A 16732-nucleotide genomic window follows, 5' to 3' on the forward strand; every position below is an offset into this window, starting at 1 on the left:
ATCTCAGCCCCGTTTTTGTGATGTCATTGATCTTCGTCATTCATTGTACTCCAATGCAAATCCATACCTGTCATAGAAACGTTAATCATCCTTCCCTCCTAAAGTTTAATTAATTAAAGCAAATAGTCAATATTTAGGCACAGTTATCCTTCAAACATGCACATAAAGTATGATTGGTGTCACTTGGGGTCGTGAACCCGCTTGGACGTTTGGGTAAAGTCATCTAATGGATTTAATGCACCAAGGGTATTAAACCTCCTAGGTCATGAAATGTATGCTCTTAATAAAGGGTGTTGGTTTAGCTCTATCTTAGGCTGACTAAGAGTTGGCTTCCTATGACACAAGGTTCTCCCAAGCGGACAACTTAGGAGTGGAAAGTCTGTGGCCGTCGACTGCACCGCTGATCGACTAAATCCACAAGATCAATCCAACTAAAGGGGTAATTTAGTAGTGAACGGGCGCGAACCGCGAAGCCGTTTTAAGTGTGTGAATATGTGTGAGTTTCCCAGAAGTGGAGGAAATATGAACGGAATGACAGTTTATCAAAGCAGTAACACATAAACAGTTTATATGAAACAAACAGTTTATATCAAGCAAACAATTAATAGCATGTAAAAACAGTTAACAAACAAATAAAGTAATCAAAATAAGCACACAAAACCTATTTAAACTAAGTCCGTTATGGTTAGAACCTAAGTGATTCCCCAACAGAGTCGCCAAGCTGTCACACCCCATTTTTACCCGGAGGTTAAAATTAGAAGTATGACGTATTGGAGATTCCTGTTTTTTGTTTGTGTTATGTTAAGGAGTCGCCACCTAATTATTTTATGGTGAATTAGGACACCTAAAGTTTATTAAAATTATGTTTAAAGTTAACTTTGTTTAAGGTCTACGAAACTTAAGATTCTAGGTAAGGGTTCAATTAGTCTAAAGGGAAGGTATTAGGCACCCTTTAAGACCCATTAACAATGGTTAACCGACCGGACTTAAAATTAATTAGGCTAAATATAAACATAATATTATAGAAAAAAAAAGAAGCAATTTTGTAAGTACGGCTAAAGTTATAGATAAATATGTAAGAATGCTATTTAAAATAGAACTTGTAAAATAATAACAATTTGTATAAAAGAGTACTTTAATGCTATTTTGAAATACGACTTTATAAATGTTGTTAAGATTTTAAACGAAAGTATAATAATGTTGTTTTAAAATAATACTTGTAGAAAACATAATAATTTGTATAATAGAAGATTCTAAATGTTAAATGAACCTTAAAGATATGGCTAAAGCCTAAAATGAAAATATAGTAATATTATCCCAAAAATAAGATTCATAAAAAAATAGAGTGGTTTGCTTATGATTAATAGCCCTTTTTTAAAAAAAATGATTTGTCAAATGTGATCTTTAGATAAAAATGATGTTATATGAATATTATGGTGTAAAAATGCCTAGACTTATATTCTTAAATAAGATGAAAAAGTCCATAAGTTTCTTTCTATTTTTTTATAACTCTTTGTTTAACCAATTTCGGCTAAAATATGTGTAATTGGGTAAATCTTGAAAATGTTTATAAAATAAAATTGGATTCTTATTTAATGACGTTTTGAAATTCATAAGATAGTAAGAATGAAAAATGATTTCTTTAACCCAAAAATATGTAGTCATATTATTTGAAAATCAATTACTCGAATAAATGTTATAAATACTATAAATAGTTTAGAAAATAGAAGTAAATGTAATTTTGTGGAATTAACTACCCATTATTAAACTAAACTCTTAATGTCTAGAATTTATCTAAATTATCCAAAGATAAAATGTTAGTCATACAAAGCAAATAAGAATACACAACAATAGAATAAGGGGAGAGAGTAAATAGATAAATGGGTTCAAGGCCCAGCTGAACTATTCATGCTTATTGGGATTAGACCCAATCATTTCCTCTGTATTGCTGCTGTAGGTTGTCTGGTCTAGTGGGCTTCGGCCCAGATTTTGTTTTCTCATTGGGCTGCGGACAGAGGTTGGACAGGAAGGAGATCATGTTGGGCTTTTAGCCCAACGCCAAAATGCGGGAGAAGATGACGAGTCGCTTGGACTCGCATGCGATGTTCATGCATAAAAAATGAAAAAGAAAAGGATTAATATGTAATCGATAAATAAGGCTAAACACATAAAATGTGGACTCAAAGCAGATCAGTAAGTTGAATATGTATATACTGTATATATTTAAGTATATTCATTCGGGAAATTAACACAACACAGTCAGGCTGAAACACAACTCAAAATAACAAATACGAATGTCAGGAGGCAATTTGCACGCAATATTCGACTATAGGATTTGGAAAAGGCCTTAAACATTCTTCAACGCATAACAACCTTATACTGCCCGCACACTAAATACATTTAACATATACAATCATTGAACAAGTAAGGTTCCACATATTCAGTTTAAGGGACCTTCCAATTTCAACTGTTTCTGTTCATTTTACATAATTTCTTCATTATTCAAATCACTTTGGTCAATATGATGGAGAGTTTTCCAATTCAAAAACAGACTCAGGCAGTTACTAACTTGATTGAATAAGTCCAATGAGCCTTCCACAGAATTGAATTATAAAAGCCATGAAAAACTTTAAGTAAGGCCACTGATTGCTATACCTTTGGTGGCATACCCGGAATGAAAGAGACTAAATACTACCTAGTCATGACGAATTTAACTGGAAAAAAAAACAGTGACACTCAATATTTCCTACCAGACATGCTGACTCAAATTAACAGAGAGAAAAAAGAACTTGAAATAGAGACCAGATGTATAAAAACCAAACAGGGACAGCAACATATACCAAACATGGTGGCCATTTCGACCACAGGCAGGACAGGCCTATCAAATATGGTGTCTATTCTTTTTATAGAACAAATCAATAAGCAGCTAACTTCCCCCTCAAAGTGTGTCGTTTGCTTTATCAAAAATAGCAATAGAATAAACAACAAATCGCCATAGTTCCTGGTAAACTAGCTGAACCTTTCAAAATTACACAAATTATTATACTGAAATGATAATTAAAATGCAACCAGAATCTTCAGGTAAAACTAAATTGATAAACCAGAAGAGACTACTCATTTCATAAGACATGTTCACACTCAGAATGGACAGGGCCTATTTCAAAAACTCATATTTTGACATACTCTATTGCATAACTGTGATTGGTCTAGTACAAAGATTCCTAGCCTCATGTCTTTAAACACAACAATCATATGCTTGTGTTATCGACCATGCTTGAACAGAACAACACACTCAACCTTAATTCGAACATAGACATGCTGTTCATACAGAATAGTGACCACAACTTTAAGCTCTCATTTTTATACTAACAAACAGGAGAATATATGCACATCTTGTTATATCCCGTGTTTTCACACGTTTGGAAAAATTCGATAAATATTGGATTCTTGAGATATAAGGTTAAATTTGATAGTTTGTTGAACATAAGAGTTATGTATGAAAGAATATTATCGTGGAAGTGTGGGATAAGGCTAAGGGCAAAACGTGGAATTTCGGAAATTGGTTTCGGGAATTGCAAAAATAAAATTTGTAGCCATTTGGGCTTGCAAAAATAAGAAGCACAATGAGGCCCATTTCTTGATATGGCCCAAACCCATGCCTTTAAGATATTTCCCATGTGCTAATTAGTGAATATTAGTCTTTAACTCTTAAGAAGGTTCAAGAGAAAAATAAGACAAGGAAAGAAAAACAAGAACAAGAGCAACACTAGAGACCATTTCGGGTTTGGTATAGAAAAATTACCCCCTCCAAATCTTGCCTCCAAAATTATTTTCTTGTTGGAATCCTACTAATTCTAGGTCCCTTCTCAACTTGGTGTAGTTGGTTTGGAAGAAAGAGGTCTTGTTCCTTCAAGTTGACCTTATATTCAAGTGAAGAAGATTGAGTAAAAAGGTAAGAATTTATCCCTTATTATTGTGTTATGAAGTCTTGTTTGTGTTGTAGTATGTAGAAATGAGTTGATTGTGTGAAGAAATGGAAGTTTGCAAAGTGGGTGTGTGTTATAGCTATATGGCCGTGAGTATGTATATGTTGTATAGCCACAATGTATAGAATTCATGTTATATCTTAGTTGTGGTTGTGTGAAATGCATATAGGAATTGAAAGTTGCATGAATTTAGTTGATGTTGATAGAAGGGCATATGGCCGTGTACTATGTTGAAGTTGGAATGGAATGGATTAAGTTTGTTTAGTATGTTAGTTGTGTTATTGAGATTCTTGTAATGTAAATGAAGTTAGAATGATAAAAGTTTGTATCGAAATGAAATATGGAAGCTTATGTCGTTTTAGTACGATTTTATGACATTATGAAAATGAAGTTATTAGGTTGCTAATTATGACAAGTATTGATGAACTTGGAAGAAGGAAACATGTTATGAATACGTATGCCAAAGATTAGGAGTTTTGGATAAATTATGACTATGGCGGAAAGTTGTATATTATGTATATCGAGTGTATAACTTAAGGAAAATGATATGAAATGTCTCTAAATCTATATTGTGATGATCTTGAGTGATAATGGATGTGAAATCAATGATGTTAGTTTGAAAGTTTGGGTTAGAATGAAGGTTATGTCAACTTGTGAGAAAAATGACTAGTTGAAGGATAATTGTGTTTTTAATGTTCTTTGTTGATGTTGATGTTGTTGTTTGGGTTGTTGTTGATTGATTTGGCCGAGTTGAATTCTCGGGGGTGCTATATGTATAGGGGAAATGCTGCCGAAATTTCGGTAGACAAATAAGAGTTGAATTGAACTTGTAGCATCTATAACCTACAATTGGTAAATGTGACCATTTGCAGATTTTCGACGAAACGGAGAGTGAGCTTGGATAGGCCTAAAAAGCTCAAAAGGTATGTAAAGCTACCCCGATCCTTCTTTTGGCATGTCTAAGTGTTTTAGGATCGGATTCGGGCCTCAAAAGACCTTCTTGGCCATCGGAATCCGCAAGAGAAAATCTCAGTTTTTCCTTCAGTAGAATTGAACCATTTTGATATGCTTTCCTGAAATTATGCAAACTTTCTCTAAACTCCTTGAAAAGCTATAGAATGTCCGTAGAACCTTTATAGGTGACCCCATGAGCTTAAAGGGCGTAATTTGAGCCCACCGCCTTGCTTGTTCCGAGGTGGGCCCGCTATTCCCGGTTTTGCCCTTAATGTACTAAAGTCTCCTTTTCGAACGATTTTTGAAAGAAACGTTTCGACTACCCTTTTTATTACCTAACGAATATGGTTTTAAATATTCTATTAAGTCTGATAAATTATTTTGACACTCGGAACGACTTCAGGAAGGTTATGCTTCTGTAATTTATTATGATGTCCGAAAAGCTTTTATTATGATCCCGTCCGACTTCATTGGATGTGTTTGTCATTAATATGCCTCATCGAGTCTCTGAAAATATTTATGATATTTTAACTGCATTTAGTTTCTCACTACTCTATTCGTGGATGCCCCAATGATTCCCACACTGAGCCCGGGCCAGGATATGTTGTCAAGCGTAATCCCCTACATTGTTCGCCGTGCCTCGATGTGAGGGGGCAGGTATACGCGTACATGGGTTTGTGGAGTATGTTGTGCCATGTACGTTTGTTCTGATATGATTTACTATGGCCATCTGATATGACATATTGTGTTATGGGGTTATGCCCCTATTTTGATTCTTCTGTGTTGTGGCACCAGCGTCGGGAGGGTGACCACGTTCTGTCTGCCGAGTCCCTTGGCAGGGGCCGGATTTGATATGACATATGTTTCTGTACACACTCCGCATGTTTTGAAAATATATATTTGATACCTTGTATTTTCTGTTTACTTTCTGTACATTATATACCAGTTATGATTTTGTTTCTGCAACTCAGGCTTTACATATTCAGTACATATTTCGTACTGACCCCCTTTCCTCGGGGGCTGCGTTTTCATGCCGTGCAGGTACTGACGACAGGTTTGCCGATCCGTCTGTCTAGGATATCTTTTCCGCCATTTGGAGCGCTCTTTTATTCAGAGCCATCTTTTGGTACAGTCTGTCACTTCTATATGTGTATATTCTCGTTCATGGGTACGGCGGGGCCCTGTCCCGCCATATGATTCTGTTGGTCCATTTAGAGGTCTGTAGACATGTTTGTGGGTTGGGATCTTTCTGTACAGATATGTGTATGTGTTGTGTTTGGGCGATCCCCTTCGTCGCGGCGGCCGGTCCGCATATATCTAGATGTTGCTTTGTTGGCCCTGTGAGGCCTTTGTTGGTATTTTCTGCGTGCAGGGTATTTGGGATAGTCCGTAAAACAAAGGAAACTCTGCCGAAATTTTTCTGGAAATTATCTAAATTTAGAATAAAGCCTTGTTGGCTTCTGCCATATACTAGAATGCGTTTCAGTGCCCAGATCGGGCACTAGTCACGGCCTACGGGGTTGGGTCGTGACACATCTGAACGCGGAGGAATATACAAGGGGGTTTAATGGCAGCATCAGAGGAAAGAGTGACAGTGTAATGCCATGAAGAGTAGGAAAAGAGCACTGTATACTAATACAGATCCAATGCATTACTAGACAGACCGAATCAAGTTACAAACTGATGCCTTAACCTCATACTCAGGTCACGGTATCAAACTAATACTTCGATGGGCATTTAAACATAACAGACAGGACTGAGTCAATCTTTCAGTGTTTTAATGCAATCTCAGGACCTGATTGGTACAAAACATATGCAGTAGCAACCTCTAAATCACAGAAGAACAAATAATCCATGCTATTTCATTTTAGCATTAATCAAAACAGAAAATTTGAACCTACAGACGAAAGATAATTATAGAGATGATTCAGTGTCAGTCTGTTTTAATCATATGAACGATATACCTAAGATATACACACCATGGTGTGTATATCAGATGTATATCGAATGTATATCTTCTTCTTGCCTTGATATCCCACTGTATATCCTATGTATATTCAACTTAAAATAGATTCTGAATCCTGGAAATTCAGTCTAGCACCCAAACTACAGCATACATCTTCCAAGTTCATTTAGCAACTAATGTTCTATCCTACAGCTCCAAACACCAAACAAGCAACACGACGACAGCGCAATTACATAACCACTGAACATACAGCAGAGTAAACTAAAAATCTTAAACAAGCAGAAATTAAAGATCACGAGTGACAATTATATCGAAGTTTACCTGTTTTGCGCGCAATGAACTGGGATGTCGAAGCCTCAAATCTACGCTCGAACTCGAACGAACCCAAAACAGAATGGAATTTAAACAAGAATCCCAGATTTAGAGTAGGTAAAGTAGAAAATGTTGAAGGTAGTAAAGTATCCCTTCTTTTATGAATCAAGCCAGATATATTAAAAAAAGGAGTAGGGATTCCTTTTCTTCGAAAACGTTCAGTCCTCAAAAATCTAAAAAATCCCCTTTATACTCGAACTCGAAATAAAAGAAACCAAACAGAAATAATGTTTTGAGATTACAAACTGAGGTCAAGAAAAACGAAAAATGGTATTCCCCCTTTCCCAAAACTAAAAAAAAAATCAGTAGAGATAGCACAAAGATGAGACTAAAACGTAGTGGAAAGGTGAAGAATCCCCCCTGAAAACCTTCAAGACCAGCCTCCTTATAAGGTTTAGATTCGGGTTTAGGAAAGGAGGTATGGAGCGTGTGGGAGCAGATGGTGAGTGGAAGGAGGCAAGGAGCAGAGGACAAGGAAAGGTGGAGGGAGCGTGAGAGAGAAGGGAGAAAGGGGTGTGCAGCTATGAGGGATGGAGAGAAGGAGAAGATGACAAAGAAGAGGGAAAAGAAAGAGAAAGAGGATTCTGTCGTTTGAATTGGGGAGCAATTTAGGGAAAATGAAGTCAAAAAGGAGGAAACATGTGGAGCCCCAAAAAGAAAAGAAGGAAGAAATTAAGATGAAAAGTTACGTGTGGAACTCAAAAAATAGGAAAAAGGAGAAAGAAATCAGATGGAAACTTTGAGAAGGATTTTTAAATTTTTTTATTTTATTTTTTATGGAATAGGGAAAAAAGGTAAATAGAATTATCAAGAATTTGTCCCTTTTAAAATAATATTTTGACGAAATAAAAATTATAGCGCGTCGTTTTAAAATACGAGCTTCAAAATGAGTCCAATATTGATATACTTCCGAGAAATTGTTTATGAGGTGAAAATTGCTGATCCTTTCTCCTCTATTTAATTATTCTTGGGCTTCTAATTTAATGCAACATATACTATGTAAAGACAATTAATAATTAATATGTAGAAAAAATAAAGATTTTATAAAGTATTGTCTTGTAATTAATTTAACAATTCCAAACCCAAAAAATGAAACGATGATGGACATTTAAAATCTGCGATAAAGTAATGCTCGCGATGTTGAAAATAACAGTAGCAATAATAATAAATAAGAAAGAAAAAAAATAGTGAAAATAAAGTATTTAGCTTGTCAGTAAATTTAGAAATCCGAGTAAGCTAAAAATAAAAGAGGGACAAAATTGGGTGTCAACAGTCGCCTCCCTCTTTATTGGTTTTTTCTTAAGGGGTATAGATCCATAATCCTTTTGCATGATAGAAATAAATCATTATCCATCTTTCTTTACCACTAATTATTAGAAACATTAAAGCTATTGGCTAAGAACAATAAATTAAGTTGGAAATAAATAACCTATTATAGTTTATGGTTATTCCCAGAGACGGATTCAGGATTTTAAGATTATGGGCGCAATATCGATTTTTAACGCAAAATTAATGCTTATTATAGTATCAACTGATGTGAGAAAATTTATTATGACTTATCATTAATTTTTAACATTCCAAAGAGATAAATTATGTTCTCCTCGGACCATTCATGTTGCCATCAAATTATAAGACAGAGAGGGAAAGTGCAAATTTTAGTGCAAAAAGAAGCACGATTATGCAGCAGTAACTCAACTGAGGCTGACAAGGTCAAGATCTTGCTGAACAGATTGGAGAGACTGGAGTCTCAACTTGAAGTCATCGAAAATATCTTACATAGCAGTTTTTGATGTTTCATGAGATCAAGAAGCTCTCTTCTTAATGTCCTGTCATGCCAATGACTTCTCGCGGAATTTTTCAATCTCCATAATATCCACTTTACAGGATATGCACATGAATTTCAATTGTACATAAGTAGATGTAATACAAAATATATATATATCTAGCGAAATGTGAAAGTTTATTATACTCAATATTGCAACTCTATCCGTCCATGAGATCTTTCCTTTGCTATTAGCTCACTTCGAATAAACATAAAACTATTTGTCTATTGCAAATTAAAGACGGAGAACCTCAAACAAGGTTAGAGGAACTTATTATTCTTCTAATACAATTATGGCCTCATAATTGCAGAAAGAAATATTAGCAAGGATTAATGAGATACAGCTGACTCACTTTCTCCAGGGGATTAAATCTTGAACTTTATCTCTATCATCTCTTTTGTATGTGCTTATTGGGTTTGAATTAGGAAAGATGTATGTTCTTGTTTCTTTATTATCTGCTAGGTTTAGCTTCAGTGACTTACCCACCCTTTCCAATCTTGCCTATATAGTATGATTTAACTTTCAAACTAACTTTTTCCACTGTCTAATTCTCAAAGTAGTGGTGTCAATTAAAATTTGCCTCTCAGAAGATAATGAACCTGGCATTAGGAAAGAGGATATTTCTAGCATGTCAAGGACTAATTACTTGCCATCTTATTGAAATAGGACACAGGACAAAAGAAAAATCAATTCAATTCAGGTTAAGAGGGAAGGAAATAGAAGCTGCCCGGTACCGACCTCTAGCCTTGAATATCCTCCAGCAGTAACCTCTGAGACTTGTCTATTTCTAACTGATAATTTGGAAACAAAATGTTTGGTGCAAGTCAGATTAAAGTACATTTGGCATTTATAAGAACGTGTTGTATAAGGGTCCACTTCATGTTACCTGTGGATGGCAGGGAACATTAGGAGAACAAGCCACTCGTGCACAGTTATTAAAAAATCATAACCACCTTCTTTCATTAGAAGTTCTTGAGCCGACGCGCCATCCGTGTGCCAAATTGAATATTGGCTGAATGTCCCAATGATATTTGATACCGCGTCAATGGAGACACATGGTAAGCATATTATTGATTGCTATACGGTAGCAACGGCACAACTCTTGGCAGCCAGGAGAGAGCTGACCTGTAACTGATGCCCCATATGAAGGCAAAGTCACACAACCCTTTCAGTTCTGCGACAGTGAAGGCGACAGATATGACAATTAATTAGAGTATTTGTTTGCCAAACGCATATCAGTTCACCACATTAAAAGGCATATCCACATGTCCACATTACAATCACATGCTCAACGTCCCCCTTTTTGTGCCCATCTACCTATATAAGTAACCTTGGTTGATACTAATTGCTCACCAAAATTTAGTCTCTTCTCTCACAAAGGAAAAAGTAAAACACAAAAAGCCATGGCTTCTCTTCCTTGTTCAAAAACCAGGCCCTTTCGATCAATCAGTTTGCCCGTCAGATCACACCCCACAACTCAGAGAGTTGAAGAGGTGCTCAATAAGCTCAATCGATTGGAGACATCTGTTGCACCAACAGCTGAAACAATATGTGACAGTTTGCTGGGTTTGGAGGAACTGCAGAAGTGCATGGATCATCTTCTTAACTCGCCTAAAACTCTTCAGTTACTCTCCCAACACCAACATGGGAAATGGTTTGAGGAGCTTCTGGAAAAATCAGTTAGGATTCTTGACGTTTGTAGCACAACACAAGAACTTATCTCTCAGTATAAGGAAAATGTAAGAGCTCTTGAATCCTCACTCAGAAGAAGAAAAGGAGATTCAACTGCCGAAGCTGGAATTGCTAGATTAACCAATTTCAGCAAGAAAATGAAGAAGGACGCTAAAAGACTAATCTTGGCTTTGAAGCAAATGGATTGCGAGACTCTCACCGCAGCATTCCTTGAAGCAGATCAGGAGACAGTAGCTGTGATTAGAGCACTAAGGGAAGCCAATGCAGTTTGCATGTTGGTTTTCCAAAGGCTCTTGTCCTTCTTGACTGTGCCACTTTTGAAGCCAAAGCAGCCAAAATGGTCATTGGTTTCAAAATTGATACACAACGGAAGAACAGAAAACAAAGGCCTAAAAAACAACATGATAGTGGAAACAAAACTGGAGACTGTTGAGGCTCAACTTAACAGCATCGAAGAGGGATTGGAAGGAACATTTAGGAGCCTGATTAGAGCAAGAAGCTCGCTCTTGAATGTTTTCTCCTGCTAATCTAGCTGTTTCTACTCTATTAACTGTATAGTTCACAATATTCTGTACATGGACAGTTTTGTACTTATGTCATAATAGAAGTACATAATACACAAATTGAAAGATTATACTCCAAACTTCGTGTATCTTTTTCTCTATCTGTTATCGGACTCCCTTCCTTCCCCTAAATAAGAAACATAAACTTAAATGAAAGAATCAGATCTGATATGCATCTTATGGTTTACAACGTTGAAGACAGTTTCAAGTTTTCTGAACACAACTTATTAAAGTTGCTTGAGCTTGGATTTTCCAACAAGATGCCTATAATAGATAATTGTTGATAATTCTTTCTTCAACATTTAGGGTGTGTTCGGTATGGAGGAAAACATTTTCCGGACAATCTTTTCCAATTTTTTCATGTTCAATTGGTCAATATTTTTGGAAAACATTTTTCTTGTAAAAACAAGTTTCTTAAAAATGGGAAAAATAACTTCCCTAATCAAAGTAGGAAAAATAAGTCCACGAGTGACATTTCACCAATCACTCCCGCAACCCATGTACCACCCACCCAACCCAACCCACCCCCACCACCAAACCCCAATAACTCTCGCAACCTATGCACCACCCACCCCCCAACCACCCCCGCAACCCATGCACTACCTCCCCATCCCCGCACCCCACACCCACTCCCCCTAATTTTTATTTTTATTTTTTTAAATTTGTCTTCTGATTTTCTACACCACCACATCCCCCACCCCCACCTCGCACCTCCGCCCCCTCCCCCCTAAAAAAAATTAATTTATCTTTCGAGTTTTCTAAATCACCACATCCCACCCTCACGCCTCCCCCCCCCAACCCCACCCCAAAGAATTTTTTTTTAATTTTCTCTTCTGGATTTTTTACACCACCACATTCCTCCCCCTCACCCCTCCAAAAAAAAATTAATTTTTTTTAAAAAGTTTTGAAAAGTTTTTTTTTTTTAATAGTCTACACCCACCCCTGCACGCACCCCCTACCCCCTCCCGAATTTTTTACTTAATATTTAATTTCACCTTTATAAAAAAAATTATGAAAATTGAAAGTTTGCGTGGTTAAAAATTAAAATTTTTGGAGGGGTGGTGGTGTAAAAATCCAAAAATGGTAACTTAAACTTTTTTTAAGAATTTTTTTTTCGTGTGTGTGTGTGTTGGGTGGGGGGTGGGGGGTGGGGTTGGTGGGGCTTGGGTGGTGGGTATTTTTCGGAAAATGTTTTCTATCAACCAAATGAATATGAGAAAATAAGTAAAAGATTCACTTATTTTTCATTACTCAAACGAGCATAAGAAAATAAGTAAAAATTCACTTATTTTTCAAAAACACATTTTCCTCCATACCGAACACACCTTTAGAGTTTGGCTCCGGGGAAAATGAAGGAAGTTCGGATCATTGAAAGTCTGAAAAAAAAAAAAAATTAATGAGGCCCTCGTGACAACTATGTAATGTTAAAAACTGTCTTTACGCGTTTTAAACTTCATCTGGAGTATCTTCGAAAAAGATCAGTTACAGAAGTTACCTCGTTAGCTGTGGGCCTGTGGTGCAATTATGGAATCTGTAATCTACAGGGCCAACAAGCCAGATGTGCACCAATTTATAAATGGAACAGAAGCTCCTGAGAACGAGACAACAATTAAACAACGCCACATACACATTTAATTCCAATACTTAAAAAAATGATTAGATCCCCTTATCGACAAATGCATTGCAGTTCACAAAAATCATCAAGGCATATGCATGACCACTTTACCAAGGCATGCTCTTCTTGTATCCAATGCCTAGAGTATTAAATGACATTATTGTTCATCACAAGATTTGTCCTTACAAAGCAAGAAAAACAACAAAAACCATGGCCACTTTGTCAAACTCTAACCACATTCTCTCAATCGGTTCAGTTTTCCCTGTGTCACAACTAGTCCTAGTAAATATAGCCCCTGAATTATATACATACCTGACATTCACTTTGCTTTGGGAAACGAATTCTAGAATTCTTCTCAGTAGTCTTTTTTAAGATGTTGACAGTGTAACATCTAGGCGAAAGAGGCGAAAAAATGTTGAAAACTGAAAACTTTACAATTTGAATGGATACCCTACAAAATATTTTGTGTTCTTTTATTGATGTAATATGAGAAAAAATCATATAACTAAAATAGCATTTGTAATTGATTACAAAAGCATATTTCCTTACCCTATTCTACGAATTTCCTTTCTAGTCTTGCCTATATAGTTATGATTTACCTTTGGAACTAATTTTTTACCGCTGTCCAATTCTCAAAGTAGTTGGTGTCAATTAAAATTTCCTTCTTAGAAGATAGGAATGAACTTGGCTTTACAGAATAGGATGTAAAGGAGATTTTTAGCAAGTTATGACTAATTACTTTCCATCTTATTGAAATAGAACAGCAGGATAAACAAAAATAAATGAATTCATAAGATCAATTGGAACAAAGGCAAGCTAAGACGGGAGGAAATAAAAGCTGCCTAGTACCACCCTCTAGCATAGTATGCCCTCCAGAAGTAGCCTCTGAAACCTGTCTATTTCTAACTGATAATTAGGAAACAATATGTTTCCTACAAGTAAGATTTAAGTACATTTGGCAGTAATAAGAAAACGTGTATAAGGGTCCACCTCATGTTACCTGTGGATGGCAGAGAAACATAGGATAAACAAGCCACTCGTGCACAGCTATTTATTAATCTTACCACCTTCTTATGCTGTACTTAAGCACCATATCTATCTACACTTTAACCATTTATGATTGAACGCGAAGTTCTTGAGCCGACGCGACATCCGTGTGCCAATTTGAATATTGGTTGAATCTCCCATTGATACCGCGTCGATGGAGCCACATGGTAAGCATATTATTAATTAATTGCCATCCGGTAGCAATGGCACAACTTTTGGCAGCCAGAAGTGAGCTGACCAGTAACTGATGCCCCATATGAAGGAAAAGTCACACCATTATTTTAGTTTTGCGACAGTGAAGGGCTGAAGGCTACAGATATGACAATTGATTAGAGCCTTCGTTAGCCAAAAGCGTGTCATTTTACCAAATTTTTAGGCATACCATGGCCACATTACAGTCACATGCTCAGTGTTCCACTTTTTGTTCCTATGGACCCTATATACATGTCCTTGGTTGATGCTCATTGCTCACAAAAATTAGTCTCTTCTCACAAAGAAAAAATGTAACGCACAAAAAGCCATGGCTGCTCTTCCTTTTTCAAAAGCCAAGACCCTTCGATCAATCAGTTTGCCTGTCAGCTCACACCCCACAACTCAGAGAGTTGAAAGAGGTGCTGAATAAGCTTAATGGATTGGAGACATCCATTGCACCAACAGCTGAAACAATCGGCAACAGTTTGCTCGGGTTGGAGGAGTCACAGAAGCGCATGGATGATCTTCTTAACTCGCCTCAAACTCTTCAGATACTCTCCCAACACCAACACGGTAAATGGTTTGAAGAGTGCTGGAAAAATCAGTTAGGACTCTTGATGTTGTGGCACTACAAGAGAACTTGTCTCTCAGTATAAGGAAAATGTAAGAGCTCTTGAATCCTCACTCAGAAGAAGAAAAGGAGATTCAACTGCAGAAGCTGGAATCGCAAGATTCACCAATTTCAGCAAGAAAATGAAGAAGGATGCCAAAAGATTAATCTTGGCTTTGAAGCAAGTAGATTGCGAGACTGTCACCACAGCGTTCCTGGAAACATATCAGGAGACAACAGCTGTGATTAAAGCACTAAGGGAAGCCAATGCAGTTTGCGTTTCGCGTTTCGGTTATCCAAATGATCTTTTCCTTCTTGTCTATGCCGCTTTTGAAGCTGAAGCAGTCAAAATGGTCTTTGGTTTCACAACTGATACACAATGGAAGAACAGAACACGAAGGCGTAGAAAACAACACGATCTTGGAGACAAAACTGAAGACTTTTGAGGTTCAACTTGACAGCATCGAAAAGGGATTAGAAGGAACATTTAGGAGCCTCATTAGATCAAGAAGCTCGCTCCTGAATGTTTTCTCCTGCTAATCTAGCTTTTCCTACTCAATTAACTGTATAGTTTACAATATTCTGTACATGGACGATTTTGTACTTATGCCCTTATGCTAGAAATATACAATACACAAATTTAAAGATACACTCCAAGCTTTGTGTATCTTTCTCTATTTGCCTTATATGACTCCCTTCTCCCCCTAACTAAGAAGCATTAATCTGGAAAGGAACAAAAAAGAAAGATAGAATCCAATGTATTATACATCTCATGGGTTATAACTTAGAAGACAGTTTCAAGTTTCCTGAACAAACAATAAAACTTGCTTGAGCTCTGATTTTCCAGCAAGATGCCTATAATAGATACATTTTCTAGTAACAGACTTCAGCGTATCTTGTAAATTGATTCATTAAGTTAATTTAGAAACTAAGTGTTACCCCGTTTCGACACAAAGTAGTAATTTGTAGACAATTCTATCTTAAAACATTTAGAGGATGGCTCTGGGGAAGACGAAGGAAGTTTATGTCATGGGAAGTCGGAAAATATTAATGAGCCACTCGTGAGGTACATGCAAAGTAGGTACATGCAAAAAAAAAAATTAAAAAATAAATAAATTAAAAGACAGTCACAAAAGGGGTGGAGCTAGCATGTCGACTGGGGGTATGGCAAATCCCATTAACTTTAGTGCAAGCCATGTATTTATGTTAAGATATGCACTTAATATGTATAAATAATCAATCAAAAATCTAGTAATTTTATTTTTATAACCGAGAACTCATAGACTATAAATCATAGCTCCGCATCTAGGTCACAAGTTGAGGCAGCTCAAGGGAAAAGCTAGTAATGCCTTTGCTATAGCCTCCAGAATTTTCAGGCCCCAAAAATATTTCATAGTGAAATTTAGATCTCATTTGTGTTATTACACTGGGTATGTTGTCGGTTTTTGGTAAGAAAATATTGAAGTGTATAAAAAAAAAAACTAAATTTGCATTAAAGAAAGCAACCTAATTTTTAACCGTAGAAATATTTTAAGACTTTAAACTAATCTACTCAAATTTTCATGTTAGAAAATAAAATTTTCTACAACAAGATCTAACGTAATACATTGCAAACACATGACAAACATCTTATTAACTTGAAATTGAATCTTATTAATTTAAATAATAATATTACTATCATATGCTTGTTGTGAAATTAGCTCATTTTAGTCCAAGTAATTTTTGGGCGGTTCATTAACCTGCACATTTCGACCTGCTCAAATTCAGCACCATCCATCTGTTTAACACACATAGTTAAAAACGTGGTCAAACCGTATTAACACATATATGATTACTACCTTTGTGATCAAGAAACGAACGTCACAATTAACGTACGTGATTCTCCTCGTCTAGCAAATTTCCATATTTGATT

The 16732-nt window shown here is 36.3% G+C and overlaps 1 protein-coding gene across 1 annotated transcript; it reads left to right on the forward strand.

The window, feature by feature from the left end:
• The first annotated feature begins 10242 nt into the window (after positions 1 to 10242).
• LOC132622722 (uncharacterized) lies at positions 10243 to 11447 on the forward strand. The gene has a single exon (XM_060337375.1). It carries the CDS (start codon positions 10505 to 10507, stop codon positions 11318 to 11320), a length of 816 nt encoding a protein of 271 aa, XP_060193358.1. The 5' UTR covers positions 10243 to 10504; the 3' UTR covers positions 11321 to 11447.
• Positions 11448 to 16732: the final 5285 nt, after the last annotated feature.

Source organism: Lycium barbarum, chromosome 12 (assembly GCF_019175385.1).
Source record: "Lycium barbarum isolate Lr01 chromosome 12, ASM1917538v2, whole genome shotgun sequence".
NCBI classification, from domain to species: Eukaryota; Viridiplantae; Streptophyta; class Magnoliopsida; order Solanales; family Solanaceae; genus Lycium; species Lycium barbarum.

What these genes read in the sequence shown, in the direction of transcription:
- LOC132622722 (XM_060337375.1), top strand. Translation starts at nt 10,505, where the DNA reads ATGGCTTCTCTTCCTTGTTCAAAAACCAGGCCCTTTCGATCAATCAGT.